The 20,878-nt window shown below is 36.6% G+C and overlaps 2 protein-coding genes across 2 annotated transcripts; one reads left to right on the plus strand and one right to left on the minus strand.

The window, feature by feature from the left end:
- Window positions 1–3,397: 3,397 nt before the first annotated feature.
- Window positions 3,398–8,977, plus strand: LOC139976076 (sulfotransferase 1B1-like). Its single transcript, XM_071984512.1, has 7 exons — window positions 3,398–3,554; window positions 4,153–4,296; window positions 5,499–5,611; window positions 6,193–6,433; window positions 7,436–7,530; window positions 7,714–7,906; window positions 8,665–8,977. Exons 1-7 carry the CDS (start codon window positions 3,536–3,538, stop codon window positions 8,772–8,774), a joined length of 915 nt encoding a protein of 304 aa, XP_071840613.1. The 5' UTR covers window positions 3,398–3,535; the 3' UTR covers window positions 8,775–8,977.
- A 1,421-nt stretch (window positions 8,978–10,398) lies between these two features.
- LOC139976137 (sulfotransferase 1C2-like) lies at window positions 10,399–20,468 on the minus strand. Its single transcript, XM_071984592.1, has 7 exons — window positions 20,241–20,468; window positions 19,884–20,027; window positions 16,464–16,576; window positions 15,929–16,175; window positions 15,079–15,173; window positions 13,318–13,516; window positions 10,399–12,491 (listed from the first exon to the last, which is right to left on the minus strand). Exons 1-7 carry the CDS (start codon window positions 20,251–20,253, stop codon window positions 12,382–12,384), a joined length of 921 nt encoding a protein of 306 aa, XP_071840693.1. The 5' UTR covers window positions 20,254–20,468; the 3' UTR covers window positions 10,399–12,381.
- Between the last annotated feature and the right edge of the window lie 410 nt (window positions 20,469–20,878).

The following is a 20,878-nucleotide window of genomic DNA, read 5'->3' on the forward strand; positions in this document are numbered from 1 at the left end:
GGGGGGGGGGGGCAGTAATCTGCACAGGAATGGGAAGGAGACTACTATCAAGTGCCCCTACCTAGCTAAATACGGACCTATTTTAATTTTCAAGAATTGTGCAACCACGGCATAGGTGGAGTCGGATATTATGATTCTTTGCCCTCGCCGCTTTGAGCTGAACGATTTGAATGTGATTTTCATGATGAAGTTTATAAATTTCGAAATATCATAAATATTACTGTGTATAACTTATACTTTAATTGAAAAGGAAGGACCGAACACACTTTCTGGTAGTACTACATTGCTTAAAGGCATTGGAGATTCGCCCCAAATCGCGTGCGCTGCACATTTACTTTACAAGTGTAGGGCCTACACAAAAAGGTTACGTTTAGAGGGGCTGCCGTGGGCTTTGAGATCACATTTGGAAGGTCATTAGTTTGGAAAGTGAGCTTGTGTATTACATAACTATTTCGCCTATACTGAAGCAAAGGTAAAGCCTATGGATAATGTGCGCGTTAAGGTGGGGTTGCCCCCGGTGAATCTACCTCAATGGCCTCTTAATTGCCTCATGCAGTAGAAATCAAAATGGTAGTAGTATTATAAGGGTACATGCTAGTTAATGGAGAGTAATAATGTATTCAATGTACCAATTAGCTATTCAAAGATATTCTTTACTATTGCACAGGCAAAGTCAACTGATTAGATTAGTTATTTTTTATTCAGTTAAATGTGAGGTTATAACCATTAAAGTCTCAATACGTGTTTGCTGATGAACTTCGGAAAACAAACTTGGCAAGTAGATTCACTGAATGTTCTTATGCTAAATGCACTCTGACCAGGTGGGTTTAATGAGAAAAGATGTCGCACTCGAAAATGTATAAAGAAGAAACTTCACCAAAGCTGATGTTTATCCTGTTCTATAAACAATAAACTGCAACCTATAAGTGTGATTGTTCTTCATTCTGGGCATCGATTATTCAAGTAACTCTTTCCAAAGGGGTGCACAAAGCCCTCTCGGGTCAAACGTGAACGAAATAGCCAATATTATAAACAGAATGGAAGATAAGAGGCTTACCAAAGCATGACAACAATCGTCAAAATTCACCAACTTTATATGTTAAAAAAGGTACACCTCCCCTTTGGTACACCTCCCCCTTTGGTACACCTTCTCCTCTCGTACCGACCTCCCCCTCTCGTACACCCCCACTCTCGTACACCTCCCCCTCTCGTAAACCTCCCCCTCTCGTACACCTCTCCCTCTCGTACTCCTCGCCCACTCGTCTCCTGTTCAAGTACTCGTCTCCTGCTTAAGTACTCGTCTTCTGTTCAAGTACTCGTCTCCTGTTTAAGTACTCGTCTTCTGTTCAAGTACTCGTCTCCTGTTCAAGTACTCGTCTCCTGTTCAAGTACTCGACTCCTGTTCAAGTACTCGTCTTCTGTTCAAGTACTCGTCTCCTGTTCAAGTACTCGTCTCCTGTTCAAGTACTCGTCTCCTGTTTAAGTACTCGACTCCTGTTCAAGTACTCGACTCCTGTTTAAGTACTCGACTCCTGTTCAAGTACTCGACTCCTGTTTAAGTACTCGACTCCTGTTCAAGTACTCGACTCCTGTTTAAGTACTCGTCTCCTGTTCAAGTACTCGACTCCTGTTTAAGTACTCGACTCCTGTTCAAGTACTCGTCTCCTGTTTAAGTACTCGTCTCCTGTTCAAGTACTCGTCTCCTGTTATATTCTAGGGATTGCAGAAAGATCCCAAAGAAATGAATGAAGGGATACCTTAAAAGCTTAAATTTGGTCAGAAAAGCATTAAAGGACAATTGCTTCCCATCTGGCAAAAGCATATCCCTAACAAACAGTAAACCGGCGTCGTGGAGCATAATAATAATAATAATAATTTTAAAAATGCGACAAATAGAAATCTCGACATGCATGAAGCCCGTTTAATGGTAAAGTTGCTGGTTGTCTTTAAGTTCACATCTCATCAAATTTAATGAAGTTTCTGGATTAAAGTTGATAACGACTCGTGAATTATTATACCGGTAGTTATTTTGTTGTGTAATTCATTACCATCTTCAAAAAATAGGCTTATCTATTCAAAACTGAAAACTTATCCCTTACTTATATATGGCTCTTCAATATGTGGGCAAAAGTCTGCTCTTGCCTAATCATTCGGTTATATGTGAAAAAGAAATCTTACCTTTTACAGTATTATTATTATTATTATTTAGGTTTACAGTCTTGTTCAGGGCCAAGGCCCTCTCACACGACTTTACAACTTAACCCTGGTCATTGGTAACTTGTCACACCTACACACCAAAGTGTGCACAATTCAATCAATCTCTCCTGGGGCACCACAGTGCACCACAACCACGTGTCCCCCGGGGGACTTCCCATAGGGTGCAGCCACAAACCGGCGCACGCGACTATGCAAGTTACCTCGCAAGTCCCCATTTATACACCTGGGTAAAGAGGCAATGGAGATAAAGCGCCTTGCCCAAGGACACAACGCAAAGATCTGGCCAGGGCTCGAACCTGTAATCCTTAGATCACAAGTCCACTGCCTTAACCACTTGACCACAACGCCCTCGCATGAACGACACAGATGTCTGTCGATGTGATGTTTCAGTAGGTGGTTGGCAAACTCCGCATGCGACGACTTCTTTCCAGCTTCACCATCTCCAGATGGAGTTTCAAATTCTTTCCTTTGTTGTATACCCAAGAAGGAAAAGAATCTAAAAAGGGATACACTCTTGTGCCCTCACGTTTGGCCCGATCGAGACTATAAGCACGTTTTGCTGGAGGTTTACCACTCGGAGGTCTTCCTCTTGGTCGTTTAGGAGGAGGTGCACCCGCTCCAACACTCTCCATAGCTATAACGGACAGTGTAGCCTGTCAGAACAATTACACTATGCGAGAGTGCAAATACAGGTCTAGTGCATGGTGCTGAGATGGTACACACAGCGTATACACTACAGTGTGTACAATATCCTACGCACACCGTCTATATAAAACTTTTCGGCAACGGTTTTCCGAGCTTGGTAGTCCAATAACCGCGCATGGGCAGTGAATTAATTGTACACCTCCCACCAAAAATCACGATATCTGTCTTTTATTAAGTTTAATGTAAATATTTTAAAAGTGTAGATGATGAATTATTTGCGAAATATAATGGCTGGTGCACTTTGCTAAGAGTAAACAATGTTTAACTTGTATCGATAATGCAGGACATGTACCAAACTACACAAGTAAGTTGGTCCTCCTTTTTATTTTCATACATTGACTTATTTATTTGTTTATTGATAAATTTTTGGTAGGCTTAAATATAGACAACAAATATTAATACAATGAAAGGGGCAAAGTATAGTTAATCTCTAACGGGTGTATAAATATTGGTGATTTGGAGATCATATAAAACGTGACAGAATACAACTGATAGTGTTATTTATGTTAACCGTATAGTAAGTATAGTGCTGCAATTACGTACATTCCTATATAGTCAGTACCATATCTAGACTATATGTTACGGCCGTCAACCTGTCAAAAACAAAAGCAAAATGTCTGAGCCTGACACGGGTAAGTTTTCTACTCTAATTTTCTTTATAGCAGCATTACAATCGACGCCATGTGGGCGTAGGTATACGAGGCGGGGGTGGGGGGGAGTGGGGAGACTCGATTTACAAAATGATCTCTTAATCTAATAGGGATGGAAAATTATTTTTGCTTCGAGTCGTGTTCAGAAGTTAATTTATCGATGTATCCATTCCCGCGAATCAAATCTATGCAGCACTATTTTTGTGTGAACTTGACTTAACTCGATCAACTTGCATGCGGGCTCTGGAATTACATATCACATATAGAAAAAGCCAAGCTCTTATTAAAAAAAAAAGCCTTAAAAAATATCCTTACATGACCAGATGCAGCTATGAGACCAGCTGCATTACAATCATAACTATATATGAGATGTGAAACAGCGATGCCTTTGAAAATAAGCTAATCCCTTCCCTCTGTAAACCCAATTCATCCACGTCCCACCCTTATCAAAACTACCAATCCCCCTCCCCCCACACCCCGCCCCAAACAAGAAACCTTCTCGACAAAATTATTTACACGGAATAACAACTACTGTTATTTCTTTATTTCTTTTTTTCTATTTAATTATCTATTTTTGTAGGAATAATTGACTCGGCGAAGCCCATGTTACGGGTCGAAGATAATAGTGTTGTACCATTGTTTGCTTCAAAAGAATACATGAAGGACATTTACGACCTAAAGATACGAGATACAGATGTTACAATTGTTACCTGGCCAAAGTCAGGTAAGTCTCATGACCAGGTCCAAGAACCTATACCAAAACTAAAAGCTGTTGACATCATTCATGGTGGTGTCGGGGTTAAAAGGATTTTCTGGTGGTTGAAATTGATAGCTTAGCAAAATTGCAGAACATGTTCTACAATTTTCCAACTATATATATTAGGATCCAACGATAAATCAACAAGAAAATTAGGATTTATAATAGCCTACCCGGTAAGTTGTTGAAGAACATTGCCCTGATGATATCACAGACCACCCATCAGCGACGAAACAGTTCACTTGAGGGAGGGGGACCCATGGCCCGGGGCCAATGATGGGACCAATAAAGCGAGCGAAGCCAGCGATTACAAGCTCAACGAGCAGCCGTTCGCTAAGTTCATCGCACTAGTGCAATAACATTCGGTTACTGCATATTCTAGAACCTGTCACCTTTGAACGCAATGTGCTGAGTGAAACGTTTTATTTATAGGGTTGGGCCAATAACGCTCCAGTGCTCAGGGCTCTCCTCTTAACCCACATACGTTAAGTCGCTACCACCTATACGGTTATCCTCTTCCTTAAAGTAATTGAGGATAGAGCCAGCCAGAGGAATATTCCCTTATTCCCCTGAGTTTTATGACTATTATAATTAACTATGTATATTCTTCAAACCATTTCTTTCAGTTTAACAACAACTTGACGTAACATATTGAATATAGACAAGTTGACTCGTGAAAGAGCTTACGTAACCGTTGTGGGGGGCCTGAGACGACAGAGAGGGGGTAGATCCAGAATTTTATAAAGAGAGGGTGTAGCCCTGGAGTCTTTGAAGCAGACTCTCGTGTATGGGTGTCGGTGAGGAGGGAGGGAGGGGGAGGGGGAGACTTCTCACAGAAAAGAAAGGAATTATAGGCATATTCAGAGATAAAGTTGGACTACAATTAGGTCTACATGCAGGGTATACAGTGCTAATAACTATTTTTTATTATTGTGTGACTAAGAAAGGGGTGGACCGTAAACCCTTTTCCCCCCACCCACTAAGAACATAATAAGAGATGGTAGTTCTGGTACCAACACTGGTCCAATTCAACTTCTCATCGTAAATATTTCATCATGCTCATTGTTCCTAAACATTTCTGGATACAGTAAATTACTGAAATAACTGAGTCGACTACTATTTAAGCGTTAGATCATGGTTTATTTTTACATTAATGCCGTTTCTTTCAGGTACAACATGGTCGCAGTACATCATGAGTCAAATCGTTCACGGTCAAGAACATGTGAAAGAGAAATTTCTTTTTTTGGAACATATTTTTCTCGAGCTTCCTCAAAAATTTAATGTAAGGCATAAAATATGGTTTTACTATCAATTACGTTTTGTATTGAAAAGTTGAATTTAAGGTGTATTAAAATGACTTTCTGATTATTTATTTCTTGTTTAAAGATTGTAGTTCCCTTCGGAGCGAAGACCAGACCTCCACGCCCCCGGCTCCTCCTCCCCCACCCCTTCCAAGTTAATATCTTCACGCTTTCGAATATACGGTAATAATTAAGGCCCTGTTAATACCCTCACTGTAAGGATGAATTTGTGATGTAAAAAAAAACCTCTAGACACATACGAAGACTGACGTGCAGACCGCGTTTGGGGCAACGCTACTTGGTAACGTCTTTGCAACGTTACTGTGTACTAGGTTATGAGAACGTATTAATTGACGTTGCTAAAACGTTATTAAGGTTTTAAGTTATCTTCAAAAACGTCAATAATGAGCCTTCTATTTGCTTCTGTAACAACATATTTAAGATTCTGCCTTTTTTGTGTGTGTGTGTTTGTGTTGTTTTTTAAATATGCTGTTTCACAGTCTAAACATTGAAATTTAATTCGTCTGTGTTTGTAATTTTTTTTTTTTTTCTCGACATGTAGGATTTCAGCTCAGATGGCTGCTACAAGTTAGCTGAAGAAGCCCCTTCACCACGATTCTTGAAATCTCATTTTCTACTGCGATTTTTGCCTCATGAAATATTCGAAAAGCGAGCCAAAGTCATCTACGTAGCAAGAAACCCTAAAGATGCGATCGTGTCCTATTACAACTTCTGCTTAGCAAATCGACAGTTGCCAACTTACGGATGGAATGAGTTTATCGAACAATTCACTGCAGGTTTACGTAAGTTATAATATCACTGATAACGCTGTAAGCTAACATATTCACTTAAAGGTATACATATGATTAGCATTGCGTTAGACAACGCTGATGTACTATATAGCATGAGAGAACATAAACTGGGGAACGTTTACAAATTGGTTGAGAATGTCACGACTATAGTTCTGTTCAATATCCCCTATCATATATTCAATATTCCCATCCCAACATATATATATATATATAACTATATATATTACTATATATATATATATAGTTATATATATAGTAATATATATTTATATATATATATAGTTATATATATATATAGTTATATATATATAGTTATATATAGTAATATAAATATATATATATATATATAGTTATATATATATAGTTATATATATATATATATATATATATATGTATGTATATATATATATATATATATATTGGTTAGGGTTGGTTAAAATCATGTTTGATCTCTAGATCTTTGATCTCTATATATAGTTATATATATAGTTATATATATATAGTTATATATAGTAATATAAATATATATATATATAAATATAGTTATATATATAGTTATATATATAGTTATATATATAACTATATATATAGTAATATATATATAGTAATATATATATTTATATATATATATAGTTATATATATATAGTTATATATATAGTAATATATATATATAGTTATATATATAGTTATATATATATATATTTATATATATATATATATATATATATATATATGTATGTATATATATATATATATATATATATTGGTTAGGGTTGGTTAGAATCATGTTTGATCTCTAGAGTAAGGCAAATAAGTCACCAAAAACAGTATTGTTCGATACAGGTGTCAAACGCCTACAGTGGAATTACGACCTTCCTTACCGGTTTCGAACCTCTGGAAATACAATGAGCGTGTTTGCGTGTGTATGTGTGTGTATTTGAATTAAATCCACGAACTAATTTGACAATTTCGTGATTGATTGATTTTTTAAGTTCCTTATGGTGACTGGTTCGAGCACGTCCTTCAATTTTGGGAGAAAAAAGATGAACCGAACGTCCTTTTTATCAAATATGAAGATATGAAAAAGGTGAGCAGTTACTGCAAAATAACATGATTCGTTTTCCAAATTGATCTAAATCTCCCTGTTTGCTTTAAGCTTGAAGTTGGACTTCTTAATTGCTTAAACATTGGTTGCTTCAATGGATTTATTATTTTCATTATTTTATCTCGATCTGGCCTCTTTCTCCCTCTCTCCTTTTTTCTTGCTCAGGATTTGAAGAAAGTCGTAACCAAAATGGCTGCTTTTTTAGATAAGACATTGACAGACGATAAGATTAATGAAATCTGCAGGAACTCTACTTTTGAAAATATGGCAGCAAATCCAAAATCAAGTCCCGATGGATTAGGCGAGAAGGGAGTTCGGAAGAAGAAAGAAGGAAGTCACATTAAATTTATGAGGAAAGGTTCGTAATCTCTCTTATTGTTTGGAAAAATAGGTGCTATGGTCTAAATGGATCCAGGCAGGATAGCATTAGAGTCCAGGGGTGCAGCCATTATGTTTGTACCGGGTGGATAAGATGTTATGTCGTCCAGGGGAGGGGTTTAATGAGAGGGGTTATATGGGGAGGTGTTTCCCCCGTGGAGAAATGGGGTGAAATGGGGTATAGATATAGATGCAAAATGGTGCTATTTGTGCAACTTTTGAAACAATGTTGAAGAATTTTTATGTAGGTTGTACTGAATAAGAAAAAAGCCTGTACCAGTACACGATATTTGCAATACTCTGTAAAAGGCATTGAATCCTATGTTCTGTGTGTGCAATCCTTGGTCTTCTAAAGGTCTTCCGTAATATAAAAAAGTCCAAGCACTGGGTATACGTCAGCTTCCAATCTATTTAGATGAACGTTTTGCCTAGCCCCCCCCCTCCCCTCACCCGCCCCTCTAACATGTTGAAATATAGTATAATTGTGACCAATTTATCATTTATTCCTCCTGATGTTTAATTAGTTACGGTACCTTTTCTGTTAAACAATTAAGGAATGCTTTTTGGACAAATTCGTTCATAACACTAAAATATATTGCGTGACTTTCTGCTTATTTTGTCAGTTCTTTGTTTGCTCCGATCATGCGCACATATGAGATCATGAAACTGCAAACTTAAAGACAATTATGAACCCACAGATGAACTAGTTTAATCTTTTCCTATTCGTTTTTCATTAAGGTGTCGTCGGCGATTGGAAGAATTGGTTTACCGTAGCTCAAAGTGAAATGATTGATGAAATTTACAAGAAGAAAATGAAAGGATCTGGACTGGAATTTTCCTTCGAGTAGTCCAAAGTTTTGACGTCAGTCTCTCTCCAGCCTATTATTAATATTAGGCTCATTCCAAGTGGAATAATTAAAACCTTCAAAAATCACATCATATTAGTCTAGTTATCTGTTATATTCCATCAAAAAATTACAAAGTCTTCAGCTGATAAAAATATATACATATATTTACACACAGTATATATATATATATATATATATATATATATATATATATATATATATATATATATGTATATATATATATATATATATATATGTATATATATATATATATATATATATATATATATATATATATATATATATATATATATATATATATATATATATATATATATTGCAATGTCATGCAATGTTGTCAGTGATACCTTGATTGTGTGAGTGTGTGTGTTTACCTGATATCGGTATAGGTGCATATGTCATTGATAACTTTACAATGATTGATATAGTGATATTACATGATATTGCAATTTTCGCGTTTGACTCTGATCATGCCTTTGATAAATCCTGAATGCGATATTGGCGTCTAGTAATTGTATGTGTTTCCAATGAATCCCAGATTTAATTGCTCCATTGTACTTACAGTACAAAAGAACTTTGTTGATACCTGTGAGTTTAGCACTACATCGATGCTCTATATTTAAATAGCTGACTTTACAGTAGAGTGGGAAGTCGATTGCATCTATGACCTTCTCTTTAAGAATTTAAGTTATGTATAGATGCTGCAGTGGCCCAGTTGCTACATTGAAAAGTTTCAACTATTTGCTGCAAAATATTTATGACTGTTTCGAAACATCGACATTTTGGTAATCCTTCGATAACAATAGATAATCATGAAGTGGAAAATGGATCAATATACTCATTGGTCATCTTGCTATTATTTCGGTCGTAGTGGCGTAAGCAGCCGGGGGTTGGGGGTAGTGGGGGGGCAGGGGGATCCCTCAGTCCGATGATGTCTCGAAGCTACGTGTTAGGGGTAAATTACCCGTCGCGTCGCACTTTTATTCCTTCAAGCCCAAGCAGGCTCGAGTGAGCATTATTACGTTTAGATTGTGTCTATAAGGGACGACTTAGACGCTGATTTCGGGGATAATATGTAAATATGTATAAAAAATTGTAAATAGATAGACCAGGGTAACCATTCCCAAGGTAAAAAAATAGCTATTATCGATCGGCCATAGACAACAGCAGTGATAACGTCATCTACTTCTCGTGTCAAAGGTATACCGATAGCTATTACCGATTGGTTGGAGGCCAACGTGTCGATAGCTACGTAGGCTGAGCCAGCATGTTAGCTTATGTACAAACGGCCTGTTAGTTAAGAGGTATGGTTCACGTTTTGTGTGCGCGAGGTCCCGGGTTCGATTCCCCGTCAACCTTTTATTTTTCCTTTTCTTGATTTTCTCGCATTGAAAATATCACGACACTCATACACGTTTAGACACCACTTAAAAATGGAATGGGCTCACCTCCACCCCCCCCCCCCCCGCTCCTCCCTCCACACAAAGCATGTTTGAAATTAAAATGTTTGTAACTACTAATTTATTTGGTGTTGTCTTCTTTGCCCCGATGGGTGCTCATGGGATGGTGTATGGAGATTACATAAAGAAGACCAGAGTATAGATTGAAGATAGATAGATTTATTTCGTATGATACGTTCATACGCACATACATACACACCCACACGCACGCATGCACCAGTAAATATTCGCACAAATGGTAAAAGTAACAGGTCGATCGCTTAATTAGTTATGTGCTAAAATAGTTTCTCTCCGTTTCCCAGATAGTCAACCCTAAACGATTTCGTAGTCCCACTTCAAGGGCGTATCTACGGAAAATAGGAACTATGGCAAACAGTGAAATTGCGCCCCTGTTCAAACATCTGACACCCAACGCTTAGATATAACTTTAACATAATAACAGCTCAAAAATACAGGTAAATCGTTTAATTAACAAATTATGGCACTACATGAAAAGTATAACTGAGCCTTCCTTTCTTTCAATGATGCAAAGTGGTCTATATAAAAGAATATGATGTCCGTTTTCCTCAGTGAAAGTATAAATGGATAGAATAGTGACAGCAAGATAGTAAGATACAAAGCCTATACGTTATCCAACAGCGGTTCTTTAGTATGATATTAGAAATATTAATGGAACTTCAGGTTCAACAGCGGTTCATTCGTTTTACGAATTCGGAAACTTAATAAACGTAACGGAATTTAAAGTTCCTGACAAAAATAATATTAATAATGGTGTATAGCTCTCGCCCTCCTCTCCAGACCCTCCCACGTCTCTCTATCTCTCTCCCGCTCCTCGACAATTCTTCCTCCGACTATCTACCTCTCCAGTTCTCTCCTCTCCTATCTCAAGTATGGAGTGATCTTCCCTTGTCTTTCACCTTCGTGCACCTCCTATCTCATAATTGTCATATTCCCCGTCACCTATCCCATAATTTCCTTTCGCTCACAACATGTACGCCTATACGTCAACAACACCACCAACCATGCCCAAATAAGACTTCAATATATACCTTCACCAGGCGCGTATCCAGGAATTTGCCAAGGCAGGGGCGAAACTGTAGATTCGGCATTGCAAACTATCTAAGCGTAGCGCCACCATGAGTTGGCGCGAAGCGTACAAGAAAATTTTGGCTGAAAATGCCTCCCAGATCGCTGAAAATGGCACTTCCCAGGCCTTGTAAGTTGCATCTTAGCATTTTCTCTTTTGAAAATACTAGCGATATCATATAAGCAATAAAAAAAAAATAAAAAATATGCTCAAGGGGAGGGGGGGGGGGTGGGGCGGCTGCCCCTTCGTCCCCTTGGCTACGCGCCTGGCCTTCACGAAGAAACAAAGGAATACAATACTCGGGGGGGGGGGGAGTCTCCTAACATTATTAATTACGAAAACCAGATAAATAAATTCTTACTCCCCTGTCCCGGAATTTTAGTTATTAATGTTTTTCGTGTAAAAGCTATCTAGTCAGTGTTAGTTTCTACACCAACTACAGTAACAATACTGACACCAAAGATAATAAATTTGACACCCTTTGTGGTGTAAAGAAATGAATCACAAGATGGTTTGAATTTAACCACCAGCTGGTGCTGGCAAATATTCAATCCAAAACGATTGCAAATTTAACACCAATGGTGTGAACTGTCACACCGGAGTGTTTGCAGTGTATAGGATACATAAAAAGTCTAATTGGACCCCACCGGAAGAGGCCGCAACCCTTTTATTGATAAATTTGCAGAGGCGGTCAAATCTTATTTGGACCAATTTCTTTCAGAAAGTTTAAGGCAAAATACAACTACCAACCTTATACGGGCCAATTAAAAGCCACCTAAACCTTGCAAAACAATGACAGTATATTGTTATATTAATAATATAATTCAAGTATTGATGTTATCTCGTGGGCCTAGCTAGCGTTACGTTGATTATATGAGGAGTGTTTCTTTGTTCAAACAGCACCCATGCATGGTGCCCAGGATCTAACAATCACACTATAATTACAACATTGTTTCGTTTAGCCAACAAAAAAAAAAACCCAGTTCCAGTGAGATTAATGTGTGAGCTGTGTGTACAACAGGTAGAAATAAAATCTTTTTTACTCAAACTGAAAAGTCAGGCCAGTCCCTTTTAGTTTATCGTTGTAAATCTCATCAAATCTCTCACTCTGAGCGACGGTAAACAAATTCTTCCAATCCCCAACTTGTCCTAGAAAGGAAAATAATTACATGTGTATCAATTATAATAATAACGAGGTAAAACCGAATATTTTTTTTGTAGATATTCAAGTTTTTGAAAAATTGAAATCCGGTAACAAATTGTTTTGATTTCTGATTGCGTCCTATACTGTTGACATTTGTTAATTAAAAGCGATCCAACCACACACTGCGTCTGCAAGCACCGTGTGTGAGTGAAAGGGATTCGGAGGGGCGTTGATGTGGGTGGGGTTTCCAAGAGACTTGCAAATTAGTTAAATTCCTAGCCTGTAGAAAACGGCATTACCATCCACTACGGTTCCAAAAGTGAAGATCCTTAATCGTTTAGATGTTAACATTTGAAGAACTTACTATCTATTCATATATTTCTACATTGTTTTATCACATATTTGATAGGTATTTTTACTCCTTTTAAATATATATTTGCTGGCTGCAATAAATAAAATGAAGTGAAGGGATCGAGCCACTCGGACGATTTCATTTCCGCTGAATACTAACTTTAGGTATCGTAGATAAACATGTCCATTATGCATTCCTTTTACCGAGGCTATGTAGATACATGTTGTTCTGTATCAATTGAAAACAACTGAAACATTCTTTTTGGGCTTGTGTGAGAAGGTAAACATCCCTCCCCTTACACCTCTGGTTCCTTTGGTGGGACCCTGGGATTTATGGTAATCATACCCCTGCCAAATTGCAATTGAGAACGGAGATAGTTCGATGTTAAGCTTCACGAACAGCAGAAAAATAAATAATAATAAATATGAGAGTAAACTTGTTTTAATTTTAGAGAAAATTGTCTGAAGGTTTGTTTTTACCTTTCCTTAAGAATTGTATATGTTTCCCTGTTGGTTTCTTCCAGTCTTTGCCGGCGGTCCAATCTAAGAGGTCCGGATTAGCTTTTGGATTTTCCTTCATTTTCTGAAAAGTTGAACCCTTGCAGATATCGTCCAGTTGATCTTCTGTGATCGGTTTTTCTAAGAACGTGCTGATTTGAGCAACACTTTTCTTCAAATCCTATGGATTCGTCATGTCAAAAAAAAAAAGGAGAAAAAAAGTGATATTTATTGGCCCCTCTAGTGAAGTTAACTTTCGATGTATTCCAACCCACATACATATCACAATATATAGGCCTAATGAAAATGGCGTTGTAGTCGCAATTTCATATGGAGTGATATACAGGGCCGGATTTAGCCTGCGGGAGGGGGTTGGGGGGTTGGAGGGGGTGGGTGGAGAGGATCAGCCTTTCATCCTAACGTATTTGGACAATTAGAGTATTCGTTAGCTAGCTAACGTTGTTCACATGTGACAATGGTTCACAAGTTTGTTCACATGATAGTTCACATGTGACGATATAGCCTAAGCTGCAAATGCCTAGTGTTAGCCCTATTGCGATACGCTTGTAGCGGCAGTCTTTGTGTTTCTTTACCTGTTTACAGTTTAACTGAAAATCTGTTAACACATTATAGATAATCAGATCGCGATGATGTTGTCCTAGTGCCTATAGGCCTATATCGTGTATGTTAAATATATTATGATGTCCATCTTTATAAAACGGCGACTTTTAATGTCGAAATATGTAGTGAGGGTGGGGGGGGGGGTAGCGGGCGAGTGGGTGGAGGGGATAAACGTTGGTGGCCAGGGGGCCGAGACGTTATGGGGTCAAGCGTACTTTAACCGTGATATAATCTGAGCAAGTGGTAGTCAAATGTTGTACCATCAATGCATGTTTATTTTGGCTAACCTGCATACTGGTATAGATAGTCTCTATTATATAAACTGCCATTGACTAACATTATACATAATAACATTATTGCAGTTCCTAACAGATTCGGACTGAAATAATAGGTTCAATGTATGTATACTATTAAATATCTATACTAATCCCCTTTCATCCATCTCTTTGTGTTCACCATGCTCTTAAACCTGCCTGTATTTTATGCGTGTTTTTGTGCCTTCTGTTACTTGTCATTTAGCCTGTGAAGAAGATCCTGCTAGGATCGAAAGGTCAGGCCAACTTACTTTTACACAAATATGAACGGGTTAGAAATCTACATATACAACTGTTGATAGAACTCTAGTAGCTTGGCTATACCAGCTCTTATCGACAAATTGATTGTGATTTTTAACGGAATTCACCGTATAGGGATATCTTTCACCAGTTTGTTATCAACAAATCGATTATGGATATCACGGAATTTACTGTATAGAGTAACTTTCCTATAACAGCTCTTATCGACAAATTGATTTTGGTTTTAACGGAATTCACTGTGTTTCTTTCTTATACCAGCTGTTATCAACAAATCGTTTATGGATATCACGGAATTTACTGTAAAGAGTTACTTTCTTATAACAGCTCTTATCGACAACTCGATTATGGTTATAACGGAATTCCCTGTATAAGGTTACTTTCCTATAACAGCTCTAATCGACAAATCGATTTATGGTTATAACGGAATGCACTGTATAGGACTATAGGGTCACTTTCCTAACGTCAGACACGTGTTTACATAATAATGATTGTGTCCTGTTTTTATTTTAAAGCAATGTAAGAAAATCGATTAGCCATAACGTTATACCTGCTTCAGACCTTCGTATTTAAGAAAGAGTACATTTGGTTCATCCCTGAGCTCCCAAAATGGTAGAACGTGTTCGAACCAATCACCGTATGGTACTGTATGGACACGAAAATTTAAAGATTAAAGTACACATGGGCGCGTAGCTTATAGAATTTAAGCTTATATACTGCACGCTTACATTGATATGACTTTTCATGACACCATGTAGGCTGTACTCTCTGTTACGAATTCGAAGTTTAGGGGAAGGGGACACAACGTTTGGCTGATGCCCGGTTCAAAAATCTCTCAGAGGATAGTTTTGCAAGGGCGTAGGAACCGGGGAGCTGGGGGGGGGGGCGCCAGCCCCCCAGTGAAAAATATGGAGGGGCGGATGTATAGTTCCGCCCCCCGCTTCGCCAGTCAGAAAACCCCTTTTTCAATTACAAATGAGAAAAAAAATCTCATTTGGAGCACCAAATTGCACCAAAAGGCCAGGTGAAAATGCAAAATTATTTACAAAATGGAGTGGGTGTTGAAGTGTGCTACATTGCACCAAACTGCATCTGAGGCCACTTGAAAATGCCAAAAAAATCCAAAGGGGGAGGGGGACACCCCTCCCCTTATACCCCTCCCCCAGGCCGGCCATCAGTCTTCAGCCCCCCCCCCCCCACTTAAAAGTACCTTCCTACGCCACTGTAGTTTTGTATCGGTTTTGTATCGGTAAGGGGGCTTAGATGAAGTCAATTCCATTATTTTAACCATATTTTCCGTGACGGTCCCCGTTTCGTTCCTGATATTTCTGTGGGAGGGGGGGAGCATTGTGGGGCTGTGGGTCTTCATAATAAACAAAGGGTAAACTATATATACTTACTTAAACCTTTGCAAAAAAGGTCGAAAAATTCATTCCAGCTAGAAAAATCAGGCAATGTTTTGATCATTTCAGCAAAATGAAAAAAAGAAACGGCTGCGTCCTTAGGATTTCGGGCAACATATATGACTTTTGGTTTCTTCGTAGTTAGTTCTTCCGGGAGAAACTTGAGTAACAAGTGAGATTTCAGGAACCTAGGAGATGGAGCGTCAACTGCTATCTTGTAAACGCCTTCTCCAACGTCGCTAGACTGAATAAAAACAATTTAGGGGAGTTATTTACAGAATTAAATTTGAAAACATAAATATTTTGCCTTAGAGGTTACCGAACTTACCGCTATTATCCCCAAATATGTTAATGGGTCATATTTTTAACGGTTAATTAGGAAAAGATAGCCGGACATAATACCGTATAGATTTTTACCCAAGAGCGTATATTAGTGTATGTATGATGGTAGGCCCTATAGTTAGTTTAATTTCAATTGTATTAATAGGTGCTGACTGACAAAAGAACGCCAAAGTTAGGTGGTTGATCTTACAGGAAAGTTTTGGGCCATTTCCAAGAAAAAGTGCTCTTCAAAAAAGGGGACCATTTCATCACTTTCTTGCCCACGAAAAATTTGACTGACGATAAATTGTAACCAGGTTGTACCTATATGCAGGAAAAATAAAGACATAAATTCCATTTTAAGAAAACAATTTTAGAAACGTACCAAATTGCTTTTGAGAAATAAAAATCTTTTATGCAAATTACAAATCAGCAGAAGGACGTTTCATACGTACTAATCACGTGACTCTCTTTCAGTTATTAGCACAAATTTTCGTCAAAACAGTAAAATCTCAATTCAGTAGTTTACATAAATCTGAATGTAGCTTTGTTATGATTATAACCTCGTCCCGATTGGTATATGGTAACTACGTCAGTTTGGTATACACTTAAAAGGAATGTATTTTTTATATCATATAGAATAATCTCGTTGCTTTGACAAAATAAGCCTTTTTCTGTATGTCTCTTTCTCGCAGTTTGCCCTTCTAAAGAATAGTAACTATTCCACTTGATAAAGAAAAGAAAAACAAATATTTAAGATTTTTCATTTTGCTCTTGCAAAAAAATATAAGCAATATCACGAGTTTCTTTTATTTTTAAAATCAAAATCAAACCGAAACTGCTCGTGAATTACTAAACCTACCTATTAAAGAACTCAACCATAAATGATTTTAAAAATGACAAATTTTATAACATACGGTACCGTAATATAAATAATAATAATAATAACAACAACAATAATAACAACAATAATAACAATAATAATAACAACTATATTTCAACTTTGGTATTAGTTTAAAAAAAATGGATAGATGTTTTTTATAGTAACTGTCATAGTTGTATTTGTAACAATGGTTATTCGACGGGTTTCTTTCCACTTCAACGGGGAGTCCGTCAGGGATGCCCATTAAGCCCATATTTATTTATCTTGGTGGCCGAGGTATTTGCCATAAAAGTACAGAATAATGAGATCATTAAGGGTATTAGAATAAGTAACACAGAAGTAAAAATTATGCAATATGCCGACGACACCACACTTTTTCTTGATGGCAGTGTGACCACGATGACGGAGATGATTCGTATTTTTAAACAGTTAAAAGAAGCTTCAGGTTTGTCTATGAATATGTCCAAGTCTAGTCTTTTTCCGCTGGGCCCATTTAGTAATCATATTCCAGCTGCAGTATATGACTTTAATATTACTACTACGCATGGACCAGTTCAGATGCTTGGGATCACTTTTACGGGTGATGGCAATGATCTGTTCCGGCTGAATTATCAACCGAAACTTTCTAGACTGAAGAATACCTTGAGATTATGTCATCTAGAGATTTGACCCCTATTGGGCGTAATATCATTGTGAAAACATTTGCTCTGTCGCAACTCGTTTTCCTATTTATGGTGTTGCCAAATCCCCCGAATAGTTTCGTAAAGGATTTAGAAAGTATTTTATTCGATTTTATATGGGCGGGAAACCCCGATAAAGTAAAGAGGCTGGTCATGATTAATACTATTGGCAACGGAGGATTAAAAGTTACACACATCATCAGTTTTATAAACAGTTTAAAGTGTACCTGGATTAGGCGATATACAAATGATATAAACGGTACTTGGAAAATGTTTTTTTTGATATGTATTTGAAGCCGTTTGGGAAACAGTTTATTTTTCATTGTAACTGTGCTAAGAATGATGTGAATAGTATAAGAAATTCTTTCATTCGTCAAATAGTCTACGCCTGGTGTGATATTTCATTCTCTACTCCAACAGAAAATTTCGGTAACCAAGTCATTTGGAACAATTCTCATATTCGTATCGACAACAAAATTGTTATGAATCACATTTTAATGGATAGAAATGTTATTTATGCTAGTGACCTGCTTGATGAGCATAACAAGCCGCTAACTTTTGTAAGGTTCAAACAGGTTTTTAATGCTGATATACCGTTTACTTTGTATTGGGGTTTAATAAGTGCAATTCCCCAGTGGTGGAAAAGGTCAGGTTGCCATAGTACTGATGTTATGAACAACAATACTATCATGTATTTCAATGCCATTCGGGCTAGCTCTATCTCTCAGCATATCTATAAAATGTATTTACATCGATTATCAAAAGTTCCGACTGCAAGAGAGAAATGGAGTTGCTCCTTTAAAGATCTGACCAAAAAAGACTGGGACAGGTTTTTTAAGATTCCATACTACACTGTATTAGAAGCAAAGCTCCAATACTTTCAGTTTAAATTTTTACACCGTATTAATATTGCAACAAATAAACTTTTAGCGTTGATGGGTATAAATGATACAGAGGTCTGTTCCTTCTGTAACAGAGAAACTGAGAATATCGAACATCTATTTTGGGACTGTAATTTTACTGGATCTTTCATATTAGACGTAGAGAATCGGTTTTTAAAGCAAAAATTCTTCTTTTCAAAACAAAATATTTTTTTTCGGGTACGGAAATGGATATAGTCACCCATATAATTTTCTTATAATACACATGAAGTATTATATCTATGATTGTAAGCGAAATAAGAACTTACCACATATTTGCGATTTTTTCTATAAATTTAAGTTTGCAAATGATGTTGAACGTTATATCCATTCAAAATCAAGTAAGTGTAAGAAAGATAAAGTAAGTTATATTCAATTACAACATGCATTTTCTGAATGCCCAGAGTTGTTCCGTTCTTGAAATTTCATTTAAACATGTTCTATGCAAGAATTGTAAAAGGTGATTATATTTATAACAATATGTATATGCTATATTAAAAATATAAAATATGCTGAATAAATGGAGAAAAAAAACAACTATAATAACAATAATAATAATAATACTTATAATAACAAAGGCAATAATAAAAACAACAATAATAATAACAATAACAACACTAATAATAATAATAACAGCAATAATAATAACAATAATAATAATAATAATGATGATGATGATGATAATAATAATAATAATAATTATAATAACAATAACAATAATAAAAACAACAATAATAATAATAACAATAATAATAACAATAACAACAACAATAATAACAATAATAGTAATAACCGCAATAATAATAACAATAATAATAATACTGATGATGATGATAATAATAATAATAATAATAATAATAAAAAAGTGGATTTATAGCCGTCAGACGGTTCTCGATTCCAGTTTACTATTTAGCCGTCATTTCCGTCTGACATGCGCAGTTATCAATCTTGCGGACTGTTTTTTTTTTTTTTTTTAGTTTTGAAGTGACGGCTAAATAGTAAACTGGAATCGGGAACCGTCTGACGGCTATATATCCACTGCCTAATAATAATAATAATGATAATAATAACATAAATGTTTTATGATTTAAATGTACGATACTGAGAACTATAGTTCTCTTTCGTGTTGTGATATAGCCTAGCCTCACCTGATTTCGGCCACGTGACTATAATGACATCGGAACTTCTGATCACCATCTTCTTAATATCTTTCAAATATTCGTCAAGAATCGTAATTGGTAAAACACTTTTCTGATGCACCTTTACATCAGAGAGAATGTGGTCGGGTAAAGCTATAAGGCAGAGAAATGTTAAAATGTGTGATAAATAGTATGATATTAGAAAGTACGAAAAAAATGGACAAAACAATAAAAGTAAAGATAAATCAATGCATTTTCTTCATATTAGTAATAATACTTTTAAGTTGTTAAAAAGAACCGTAACATTTAGCTTTTAGTAATTGTAGAAATAAACAATTTTCACATTCAAATATAGAAATGAAATACCTGAGGCTGCCATATTGATTTCAATCTTCTTAGCGGTGTAGTTTGTTATTCAGCAGTGCATGGGTATGTATGCTATAATGCTTGCACAACTGCCAAATATTATAAAGAGGTTAAGTCCACTACCCTATGAATATAGTACGTGCTGATATATAATTCACGAAGTTTTATTTGGGTATGGCTTTTGTGAGTTGCAAACACGACTATTCACTGAACAAATATACTTTAGAAGTGTTCGCAAGATGTTACGTGCATGCGACAAGTAATGACTTTGTATTGTGTACAAAGTACAAAGCTGAACTAAATAACCACTTGAATACTTGTAGTATCTCCTGTTGATCGTCACAACTTTCTGGTGCCTGGATAATGGGCATGGGCGGAGTTGGCGTCCAATGTTTGTCTGAAATTGATTAGCAACTCAACTATAATCTTATGCATTGTCATTTTAACAAAAATTACAGCAAAAAAAAAAAAAAAAAACCGTCAATATTTTCCCAGTGTAAGATGAAACGAGTCACTGATGGAGATATACCCCCTATAGTTAAGAGGAATACTCCAGTGGCTGAAGTTGTTTGCTTCATAAAAATCTCCCGTCTTTTTAGGTCAAATTCCATCCTCATAGCTTTTGGGAATGGCTAAGA

Source organism: Apostichopus japonicus, chromosome 11 (assembly GCF_037975245.1).
Source record: "Apostichopus japonicus isolate 1M-3 chromosome 11, ASM3797524v1, whole genome shotgun sequence".
Taxonomy (NCBI): Eukaryota; Metazoa; Echinodermata; class Holothuroidea; order Aspidochirotida; family Stichopodidae; genus Apostichopus; species Apostichopus japonicus.

Excerpts from the sequence above, each read along its gene's own strand:
- LOC139976076 (XM_071984512.1), top strand. Across the intron at positions 4,297-5,498 it reads TGTTACCTGGCCAAAGTCAG|GTACAACATGGTCGCAGTAC; the intron begins GTAAGTCTCATG and ends CGTTTCTTTCAG. Across the intron at positions 5,612-6,192 it reads AGCTTCCTCAAAAATTTAAT|GATTTCAGCTCAGATGGCTG; the intron begins GTAAGGCATAAA and ends CTCGACATGTAG.
- LOC139976137 (XM_071984592.1), bottom strand. Across the intron at positions 15,174-15,928 it reads CCTTTTTTGCAAAGGTTTAA|TACCATACGGTGATTGGTTC; the intron begins GTAAGTATATAT and ends GTGTCCATACAG. Across the intron at positions 13,517-15,078 it reads AATACGAAGGTCTGAAGCAG|GATTTGAAGAAAAGTGTTGC; the intron begins GTATAACGTTAT and ends ACGAATCCATAG.